Genomic DNA, 10,973 nt, shown 5'->3' on the forward strand with positions numbered 1-10,973 from the left:
GTGAGGGGTAGGGGAGAGGGGATGGGATGGGCCAAGGCGGGGCCTCAGAGGCATGAGCAGCTTGGTTAGCCCAGCAGATGGGGGCTGGCCTGGTCTCCCCTGGGAGGACATGGGAGTCTCAGGACAGCAACCAGGACGTCACTGGGACAGGTTTGGGGACAGTGTCCTACAGGTCGTGGAGGAGGCCTGGCCAGGGCTGCCCTCATAGCCACAGGGCAGATTCGGGCTCCCTGGGCCACAGGAGGGGACTCTGCCCGGGCGATGACCCCTGCCCCATCCCCATGCGCCCGTCGTCCACTCGAGATGCACTCAGCTCTGCCCTCCTCGCCCCTCCCAGGACAGGTTGGGTCTGGGGTGTCCTGAGAGCACCCAGGCAGGTCCCCAACCCTCCGTGAGAGGGCCCACAGCAAGGACGTGGCCAGGCAGTTTCCTCCTCCATCAAACTTTTGGCTTTAGAGAGTTGTTTAAACTTCTGTTACTGCCTTCTGTTTAGTGGTGGAGGACTACCTTAGAATGCAAATTAAGATATGCTTTTAAAGGAAATAAAGTGACTTCATTTGGAAAATCAAGCAGGCATTTCCATTTATACTAAACACATACTAGTATGTGATGTATCTTACATCGATATTGCAAATTTCATACAAACAACAGTATAAGAAACATTTGAGAGCTCTTTGGAAGGGCACTGAGAAACCAGTGGAGTTACATTTATAGTGCATCAGTTTTAAAAATTCAACAAGTTGGTCTAGATATTGAAAACTTTTTTCTATAGTAGAAACTGCAAAAATATAATTTGTGTTTATCTCCTCCCTTCCATCCCATTCCCACATTGTATTTTATTTTAACACTTTTTCAGCTATACAGGCAAAAGCTACATGCAAAAGAAAAACACAAACCTGTAATTAGTACTAATAATGACATTTTAGAGCACAAATTACTACATCTGCACCTTCTACATTCCATCATCATCTACCCCACGCAATTTTTCAGGAGGGTCACCGTCATAAAATAACAAAAGTGCTGATTCGGGGATTTTTGTTGCCAAGGAAGGGACTGGGACACGGTGCTGGCCCAGGAGCTCGAGGGCCGCAGCGTGCTGGGGACTGCCCAGCGCGCCAGACCTGCAGAGCTGATGCCAGACACCGCGCTCAGCCTCCACAAAGCACAGCCTGTCGGACGGCAGCCCAACGCTCAGTGTGGCGCCTGTCACCCCAGGTGGGTGGGATGGGGCACATCTGAGGGTCTGGGGGTGAAAGGCAGGACGCTGTGGAGTGGCCTTGGGGCAGAGGCCACTGACCCTGCTTCCCAGGGCCCCAGCTCTCCCCTGATGGCATCCAAGGGGTCCGAGTACGGTTGGCAGATACGCAAGGACGTCTCTGGATGCCATCTCCTGGGTCTGGTGTTTTTTCCAGTTACACCCACTGGTTCCAGGACACTCGAGGCATGTTACACGCGTGCCTGTCTATGGCTGAGACAGGAACAGCCGGGGCTGCTCTCAGGGACGCAGGTGACGCTTCAGCTGAGGGAGTGGCTGAGGGCCGAGCTCCAGGACGCGGGAACACCAATTGTGGCGCGTGTTTCTCGGTTCTTCCTGAAGGATGCTGTGGGTCTGATTATTAAAGAGGACCTTCCGTGGTCAGGAGCTGGGCACTTGGTTAGAACAGGAAGGAAGGGGGAAGAGTCTGAAATTAGACCCTGTGTCTTAAGGGCGAAATCCATAAATGCCCAGAGAGCAAAGGTACGCCACGGTCAGCATGGGAACTGGTAAAGGCGGGACTCTGCACCAGCTTTGGCGGGAGTGGGCAGCAGGTGGCTGGTCCCCACGAGGCTGGTCCGCAGGTGGATGGTCCCCATGAGGCTGTTCTGCAGGTGGCTGGTCCCCACAAGGCTGGTCTGCAGGTGGCTGGTCCCCACGAGGCTGGCCCTCGGGTGACTCTGCTGCCATCATGACTTTAGGCATCAGGTAGAGGACAGAATGGCAGTGGAAGTGGAAGCCTTCAGCAGCTCTCATGCCCATGACAGCACAGCACCAAGGTCACCTTTGAAGGGCCGCCGTGGGCTCGGCAGGGATGGAACAACCACTGGGTGGACCTTGGGGGTCACAAGAGGCCACAGATGACCACTCCAGACCCTGGGCTCAGGTCATTGTCCCTTCTCTTCAGTTCTGGGAGATCCTCCGCCACATCCTTGCCCCATGGGTGACTTGTCCCAAGAACAAGGCAGCTGAGGGGCACGGGCACCCCCGGGTGTGTAAGTGCACAGTCCTGCCAGCTGAACCTGAATTTTGACATAGCAGATGTGCATTTAGCAAATGGCTTCAGCATTGAACCAGGGGCTGAACACTGGCACCCCAAAGCCGTAGGCAACAGAGACAAAAAGTCCACGCTGAAGGCAGAATGTGCTGGGTGGTAGAGCGGTGACTGCCTCACCCAGTGGGCTCCTACCACTTCTGAGACACCCAGAGGTGGAGGTGACTTTAGGGGAAGATGCCCTTGTACCTGAGGAGGAGGGTCTGTCCACCCCAGCAGAGGGAGGCCAGCTGCAGCGGGATCCCAGAGTGCGTGGAGCTGTGGCTTCCTCCTGCTCAGGGGTGGTTTTATACCCTGCTGTTATGCCCTGGGCTGCTGTGCACTAATCAGGGGGCGCCCTCTCGCCCGAGCCACACCCTGGAAGAAGCCTGACCGATACAATCAGCTCTACGTTATCTTTGGATGGACTGTGGTGACCTTCGTTTTCTGATGTATGCCTTTGTAACCAAATTTCCTACAATCAGAATGTATCGCCATTACAATTTTTTTTTAAAAAATGCTACCTGTCTTGTCTCTAATAATTCTTCCTGGTATAGTGACTGGAATCCTCATTTGAGTAAACTGTAGAGACAGCAAGTAAGACAGCCTCCACAGACAACTCGATCTCCTACTCCCTTCCTCTACATTCTGCATTCCTCTACGCCTCCGAACTGAGACTGCATGAACTTCATGTTACGTGATGTGCAGGAAATGGTCTCGCTGGAGCTGTCTTCATGGGCCCACCAAGGACACCAGAGAGAGTTCCAGAAGGAGCAGGACATTAGCCTGCCAATTTCCGTTCCAGGTCTGGCTGCAGACTCCGGCCCTGCTCTGCGGAGCCCCTGCCCCGTGTGTGGTCAAGTGCAGGACCCAGCCCTGACAGTCTCTTCTGCCTGGGACTTCTGGGTTCCTTCCATGGAGGGGCCCACGGTCACCTCTGCTCAGAGAGTCGCAGTATGTGTTCCTGCCACAGCCCTCCGCGTTGCTGTCCACCCAGCTGGGGACCCCGGCTGCACAGCACAGGCTGGGGCTGGGGTGGGCTCCCGAGGGCTGAGCGGGAACCTCACTGGAAACCTCTCCTGACTGTGGACAGGTGGCAGCAGCCAGGTGCTCACGGGGCCCAGCCATGCTGACGCATCCCACCATTGGCCCTTTCTTAAAGATTTTGTTTCCTCAGAGAGAGAAATACTGTCGTGCTTGAATAATGTAAGGCTAGTTTGCACGTAAGAACTTCCACATAGTTTATAAAATTCAGAATACACTATTACATGTATAGGACATAGAATAAGGACTGCGCTCATGCAGCTCCGCAAAGAGTGTTCCTTTAAAAAGGCTCCAACTAGCCGGGCATGGTGGCGCACACCTGCAGTCCCAGCTACTCGGAAGGCTGAGGCAGGAGGATCACTGGAACCCAGGAGGTTGAGGTTTCGGTGAGCTATGATCACGCCACTGCCCTCATGCCTGGGCAGCAAAGTGAGACCTTGTCTCACTGAAACAGTATAAAATAAAATAAAACAAGAAGGGCTCGGATGGGGCACTCCCACCCAGGTGCCGCGGCAGCCCGGCAGAGAGCGGCTCTGAGAGAGGACGGTGGCTAGTTTCAGCAAAGCTGCGGTGCTACGGCAGGAAAGTGCGCTCGGGGGCTCTGGGCGGGACTGGGGGCACCAAGGCACTTTTGGGGAACATCCCGGGCACCGCCCCCTGGCTGTGGGTGGCCCACTGGGGCGAGTCCAGGGGCTCGCGCTTGACCACAGGGGCTGCCCCAGCAGCTCCGCAGGAGCAGCCCGGAGCCGGGGGCCGGTGCGCACAGAGGGGGCGGGGAGGGCCCTGCTGGGGCAGGGGGTGCGTGTGCTCCAGGCAGGCACAGTGTGCCGGGTGGAAGGGGACCAGCTCCCCGCTGGGCCTGGCAGGGGCCCTGCAGTGTCCCAGGTGTGGTGTGTACACCTGGTACCTGGACTCTGGCTCTGTTTTCAGGTGCATCCTCGTAGGCAAAGTGGCCAGATGACGTTTGGCCACGTCACCGGCCCCCAGCCATGCCTGGCTGGGTGTGTAGCCATCTGCTGCGTCCTCCGACCCCGAGTCCTTCTCCATCTTGATGGGCACGCCCAGCGGCAACGCGGGACCGCACGGGCCGCCCGGGGGCAACTGCCCACTCTGCAGCCTCGGGGCCTCGGTGGGGTAGCCCCCCGTGGGAAAGCGCTGCACCCCAGGCTGAGGGGGCAGGTTCTCCAGGCTCCCCGGGGGATAGAGGGCAGTGAGAGAGTGCTCCTGGCCCCCGTGGACGTCCCGCAGGAGCCTGGTCACCCGGCTGGAGCAAGCACCGAGGGGCTGGCCCGGCGACTGGGGGACGGGTGCACTTCTGAAAGTGGCCATGCCTCCAGCACTGACCGTGCCCCGCGCACCAGGGTAAGGCGGGCAGGAGCCGCGGGGCACGGGGTGCACGGAGAACAGGTCGCTTTTGCTGGTCTGCAGCCTTGACATCACACCCCCACCTTCAGCGTGCTTTCCCGCTGCCCAGTCCAGGCACCTCGTGGGTCCCAGCAGCTCACAGTGGCCATGGTGGGCGCGTGTCTCCCGCGGCCTCCTCGCTCCAGAGGAGCTGCACGGTCTCTCCTGCTCCCGCTCTTCCCTGTCCCTGCAGAGAAAAGGTATCTCTTAGATAGCAGTGGTGGACGCTGGGTCCCACCTCTTGGGTGAGGCCAGCAGGATACTGGCTGGGTTTGCAAGGCTGCTACGGGCCAGGGCCCAGGCCCCCCTGGCCCTCTGAACCCCCCGGTGGCCCTGGGAGGCCAGTGCCAGCATCTCCATGTGCGCCCCTTACTCCTGGGGCTCCGGGGGGCCAGGCAGGGCGGGGGAGGTGTGGGTAGGGGAGGCAGTGGCGCGCTGCCCACCCTCCTTGCAGGGAGGTGTCTCTGTGAGGCCTGTGCCACAGGCGCAGCATCCGCCACACGGGTCACTGCCAGTGCTGGCGGAGCGCACACAGCCCCGCTGAGCCGTCAAGCAGAGGACACCATCTCCAGCGGTTCCCGTGGCCAGACCAGCACAGCGCCATGTGGCATCAGGACTGCCACTGGCATCAGGAGGACGAATGGACTAGAAAGCACAGGAGCCTGCAGGCTCCACTGGGGTGGGCAGGAGGGCCCAGAGGAGGGGGAGAGTAGGGAAGGTTACAGCAGAGGTGAGGCTCTCAGCTGGGGTGGGCAGGGGTGGGGGTGGGGAGGGTTGCGGCAGAGGTGAGGGCAGGATGGGGACAAGTGACCCAGGGTCCAGGTGACAGGTGAGGGCGAGTCCCAGGGTCCTGGCATCTTGGCAGAGCCCACAGGGCATCCTCCACCCCAGTCCCTCCCTGGGCCTCCTCCCTGCTGCGACCTCTCGGGCACACGTGTGACCTCCAGCCTGGGAGCTGCTGGGACGTCTGCAGAGCGCGGTGAGTGGTCAGGCTGGGGCAGTGTGGAGGCCACCTTCAGTCGCCTCTTTGTTCCGGAAGCCCCTGCTTTGGCTGTGCAAGGACCTAGCAGGGGTCGGGGCAGGGAGGCAGCCGGCACCACTTACCCTCCGGGCCCCCTGGGGTGCAGGACGAGGTCGGGGCCTCCCCCGAGGCACAGGCAGGGGGTGCCGGCGGGAACGCGGGCCCAGCGGCCAGCCTCCGTCTGCGTCCTGAACACCAACACGCTGCTTTCTCCGCGGCTTCTCCCTGTGGGATTTAGGGAGCTGTGGCCGAGTGGCTGCTGGACGATGGCCGTGCTGCTCCGGGCAGGGCTGACTCAAGCTCCCCAGAGTCGCGCGGAGCCCAGGCACGGGCGTCTGTCCCTGCAGGGCGGACGCGAAGTCTCCAACGTGGGTTTCCGTGGAACACGCAGGGTTTCCGCGGGGCAGGCAGAGCTCTCTGAAGGGCAAAACCACATCCCACCCATCTGGAAAGGCCGAGATAGAGAACTGTAAGAAGTACCTGCGAAGCAGTCGGGTTTTCCGTGCGGTTCTGGTTCACACAGGCTCGCGGCGGCTTTTACTCTGTGAAAACAGGTGACAGCAAAGAACACGCAGGTGACATAGGTGTCGACGGCAGAAATTACCAGTGACGGGCATCACTGTCAGGCCTGAGAGGTGAAGACAGAAACAATGACTCTCATTTGCTTAATTCTTTACAGCTTGTGAAATCTTTTCTCAGTGACGGATTTGCTGAAAATACCGATTGTGTCAGCGCTCAGGCCAACAGGGCTGATGAATCGGCTTCGGAAAGTGTCCACAGAGTACGATTTTAGAGCTGCGTTTCCCTCCTGGGAGGCCAGAATGAAAGCACAGCCGGTGGCTGTGATTCGAGGTGGTTGTGTTCTGGGAAGTCGCCACGATCACTGGATCAGCCAGCACAGGGCCGCTGCTCCGGGGGACGGGTGTGCGCGACCCCAAATCCTAACAACTCGCCCCGCTGGGTTCTATCGTCTTTAGTTTCCAAAAGACAAATGTTAAGGGACTCGCCTGGTGCTGCCTGACAGCGGGTGCCAGAGCTGGGGTTCGAGTCCTGCCAGCCGGCTGGGCCCACCTGGTCCCGGGCATCGGCACATAGACGGCCACAGCGGGAGGATGTCCGCCGTCACCGCCTGGGACGCGTCCACGAGTGGGCGTGAGGACAGCACGCACCGATCTGGGGCTCACGAGTAAGTTTCCTGAAGCGGGAGCCTCCACAGAGGGGTCGGGGCAGACCACGAAGCCCGGTTGTCAGTGGTGGTGCAGGGAGGACCCGCCAGCAAGCGCCCTGGCTCTGCCGCAGCACCTCGCCTGGCCTTGGCGCTCAGGACGCACGTCCTGACAGCCGCCTCCGAACTCCTTTCAGAGCGGCGCGGTGAGAATTCCAAAACTCTGTGGGGCGGGGAGTCGGGACCCTCGGCCTGACCAGTTTTCTTCCCCCTTCTGAGTTTTAATAGCATTCTGTGTACTGTGGTGTCTATTTATTGCTCCACCTTACACACCTTACTTCTCTAGGCCTCACAGAGCCTCCAGGTGTGGCCTCCCAGCCGCAGGAGGAATGGCCGGTGACCCACCCCACACCTGGTCCCTACCCGGCACCTGCAGGAGGCAGCCGCGGTGCGGCCAGGCCTGCATTTCCCCGCACCGGCGCCAGGGGGCGGCGTGGCCACTGTCCAAGCCCAGCTGGGAAGACGGCCGCAGCCATAGGATTGATTGTCCCTTTATTGTGCTTTGGGGGCCGGAAAAACACGCAGAAAAGAGAAAGCTCACTGTGTGCATTTGGGTTATAAAAAATTCAAGCCAAAAAAGCTTTAAAAAGCCAGACAACGCTGAGGCAGTGAGTGGCGGTAGAGTGTATTTCTGCGCGTGCGGTGGCCGGGCCCACACTGCCCTGAGCCTGGCAGTGACCGCTGGGCTTGCCACGTCTCTTATTTTCACACCTTTCCCTTTGTATTGTTTTTCCTCCCTTGTATGTTATATGTTCGTCCTTTAAAATAAAAGGTACATAAACTAAATTTTAAATGTGTGCTGCTGTTGGTAGCACGTGTGGGTCCCAGAACACCGGTCCCAGCTCCGCGGCCGACCTCCACCGACCCTCGAGCAGGAGAGCCAGGAGCCCAGCAGTGCGTGCAGCTCCCCGCGCCCAGGTTGCAGGCCGGGAACAAGGGGCAGAGACGAGAAGAACCACGCAGGGAACCAACGCACAGAACGAAAGCCTCCACGTAGCCGCTGCTGCTGGCAGAGCTCCTAACGGTCTAAACGCAGCGTCACAGGTGCTCAAAAGGGACGGAAGCTCCGCCCGCAGCAGGCAGAGCCGCGAGTGCTGGGAAGGCGGCCGGGGCCTGCAGAGGGGCCTCCTGGGCACGTCTTCGCTCTGGGCCAGCCCTCGCCAGCCCCGGAGAGAGGCCGGGGTGCCCACTGCACACTGGCAGGAGTGGGACAGGGGCCTGCCTGCACCTCTGGGGCCCGACAGGCAAGGTGGGCTGAGTGGCGGGTCCTGCTGCCTGTGCTGCCCCCACCACTGCGAGGACTCGGACCTGGACCCAGCGGGCACGCTGGCCAGACCGCAGAGAGGGACAGTCGTGGCTGGGCTCTGACCCGGTCCCCCAGGGCTGAGTCTGAAAGGACGGAACTCGGTACTAATGGAAGTTAGGGAGTAGAATAAAGCGCCAACCCACAAGCATGGCACAGACCAGACGTGTCTGGGTAGCACCTGTGACGCAGAGACGGCACATGAGTGCCACGGCAGGCGCCAGCGCAGGTGGAGCCTCGGAACAAGGGACAGGGAGGGCCTTGCCAGCCCCACTGCTCCGCCAGAGAGCGTCCCAGGCACTGTGCCCGTGCCAAGGACAGTCATCTGGAGGCGGTTGCCTAAGGCATCTTGCAGCCATCGTCCTGTGAAGTGGGAAAACCACTAACAGAGACTCGGGCCAGACAAGCGGACTCCTCAGGAGTGACCACAGGGCCGAGACGGAGCCGCACGCAGGCACTGGGTCTGGGTGCAGCACAGAGGGGCCGGAACGGAGGGAGCCCCAGAGCGAGGCGGGGCTCCGCCTCCACCATCGGGGCCCTGAGGGCGCAGGCCCCAGGCAGACGGCCCTTCCGCGGGCGCTCAGACCCCCAGGCCAGCTCCCCTGGGGCACAGCCTTGGGCAGGAGGAGGTATCAGGTGTAGCGACACCTTGGCCAGCTGGGGGAAGCAGAGTGCGGAGAAAAGGCCGGCCCTGCCGCCTGCGGCCCTCCCCAGGGCGGCTCCTCTGCTGGCCCAGCCAGAAAGCTGCTCCAGTTTGATGCGAAATCACCTGCAGAACCTGCCCTGCACCTGGGTGCTCTGTTCCAAGCCGTGTCAGTCCCAGCCGGTGCGCCCTGTGGCCTGTGACCAGGGCTGAGTCCAGTGCGGAAGCCCCCCCTGGCTGTGGCTCGACTGAGAGAGACAAACAGTCAAGAGACAAAGATGTGGCCGGGCGCGGTGGCTCATGCCTGTAATCCCAGCACTCTGGGAGGCCGAGGTGGGTGGATGGCTCGAGGTCGGGAGTTCGAGACCAGCCTGAGCGAGACCCCGTCTCTACTAAAAATAGAAAGAAATTAGCTGGACAATTAAAAATATAGAGAAAAAATTAGCCGGGTGCGGTGGCTCACGCCTGTAGTCCCAGCCACTCGGGAGGCTGAGGCAGGAGGATCGCTTCAGCCCAGGAGTTTGAGGTTGCCGTGAGCTAGGCTGACGTCACGGCACTCTAGCCAGGGCAACAGAGCGAGACTCTGTCTCAAAAAAAAAGGCAAAGATGTGTGTTGGGGACTCGGGGGTCTTGCCCCGTAAGGGGCACGGGGGAGGGGTCCCGCACAGCCCGTGGGGGCAGATGGAAGTCAGATCCCAGTCCTCCGCCCACCCCCACCCCCAGGTCTCTCTCACAAGGAGTCTTTCGACCTGTTGGAAAACACAGTTTCTACACACACATTTTAAATCGCTGCCGAGAAACTGACAGACACAACTCAGACCTCATCCATCCTAGGATACCCAGGACGCTGAGTCCTTCTGATCGGTGGCACAGGGACCAGGACCCGGCAGGAGGGCAGCTGTGCCCCGAGGGCCGTCCGCCCCATGTCGGGAGGTGAGAAAGGGCGGGGGCTGTGGCACTGAGCCCACCCCACGGGGACACAGGGACAGTTCAGGAACCACCTGACACAGGCAGCGTCTGGTGCCGCCGTTTGCAAACACAGATTTTAAACTTTTTCTCTAGCGGTTGCTGCCTGCGTGGCGCGCTCACCATAAACACCAAACGTGCTGTCCGTGACCTGCTGGGGATGCGGACGGGAGACCAGGACACACGCCAGCCCGGGGTGTGCCTGTCTGTCGGGGCCCACGAGGGCGTGTCACTCACTTTGCATCCCCGGCGTCTGCCCTGTGCTTTGCCCTCAGACACAAGCTCTTCATCTTCGTCTCCGCCGCGGGCGGCAGGAGCACGGGCACCGCCACGCAGAACAGAGAGAGTCGGGGGGGCAGGGCTGTTCCCGACGGCGCCTTCTTCTTCTGTCCGAACAGGAACTTCAGCTTTCCCTGGAACTGCATGGTCTGCCCAAGAGACAGAGAGGAGGGCGGCTCACAGAGCGCAGGGCGCCGTGGCCAGAGACGCAGAACTCGAGTGCGTGAGAACGACTCACGGTCGCAGGGCGGAAGCGTGTTGGGAAACACAAAGACACCGGCCGCCCTGGCCTTCGGGACCACCCAGACGGAGGGGATCCCCCAGCACCTCGCCAGGGCCGCAGGGCGGCTCACGGGTTTCTCTGGCGGCCCCGTGAGAGCCTTTAATCGACAAGCGTGTTCTCCTGTGTGCACTGGCGGTGCACACGTGTGTGCTGACCCACAGGGGGGCGTGGAGACACATCTGCCTGGCCCGAGGCTGAGCCGACATCCAACCCCGGGAGGAATTTGCGGGAGGAGATTCTCTGAGGACGATTTCGGCTTTAACACTCCACTTCCAACTTACCCTTCCTGCATTCATGATGATAGAACTTAGGGACAACTTTATTCTGTTTATCTAGAATGTACAGTGTGCACTAAAAAGCCAGCAAGTAACTTAGGAGTTTGTGATAAGAGAAAATAAACGATCTCTCTATAAACGAAAGGCTGGTGTATAACTGAGTCAGTTACCAAGAGCCCTCAGGACACTGCCTTGTGCTTCCTTCTTACGTCCCTCCCCTCCCCTCCCTCCTCCGTCCTCCT

At 60.1% G+C, this 10,973-nt stretch overlaps 1 protein-coding gene across 1 annotated transcript in view; it reads right to left on the reverse strand.

Annotated features, from left to right (window-relative positions):
- Positions 1-3,905: 3,905 nt before the first annotated feature.
- AHRR (aryl-hydrocarbon receptor repressor) overlaps positions 3,906-10,973 on the reverse strand; it is a 71,851-nt gene continuing 64,783 nt past the window's right edge. The window contains exons 7-10 of the mRNA XM_012660137.1: positions 10,132-10,322; positions 6,238-6,299; positions 5,841-5,982; positions 3,906-4,923 (exon numbers count right to left, since the gene is read on the reverse strand). Of these exons, the coding sequence (XP_012515591.1) occupies positions 3,906-4,923; positions 5,841-5,982; positions 6,238-6,299; positions 10,132-10,322 (1,413 nt within the window). The remainder of the gene's footprint in view (positions 4,924-5,840; positions 5,983-6,237; positions 6,300-10,131; positions 10,323-10,973) is intronic.

The sequence above is a fragment of the Propithecus coquereli genome, unplaced genomic scaffold (genome assembly GCF_000956105.1).
Source record: "Propithecus coquereli isolate 6110/MARCELLA unplaced genomic scaffold, Pcoq_1.0 Scaffold658, whole genome shotgun sequence".
Classification (NCBI taxonomy): domain Eukaryota; kingdom Metazoa; phylum Chordata; class Mammalia; order Primates; family Indriidae; genus Propithecus; species Propithecus coquereli.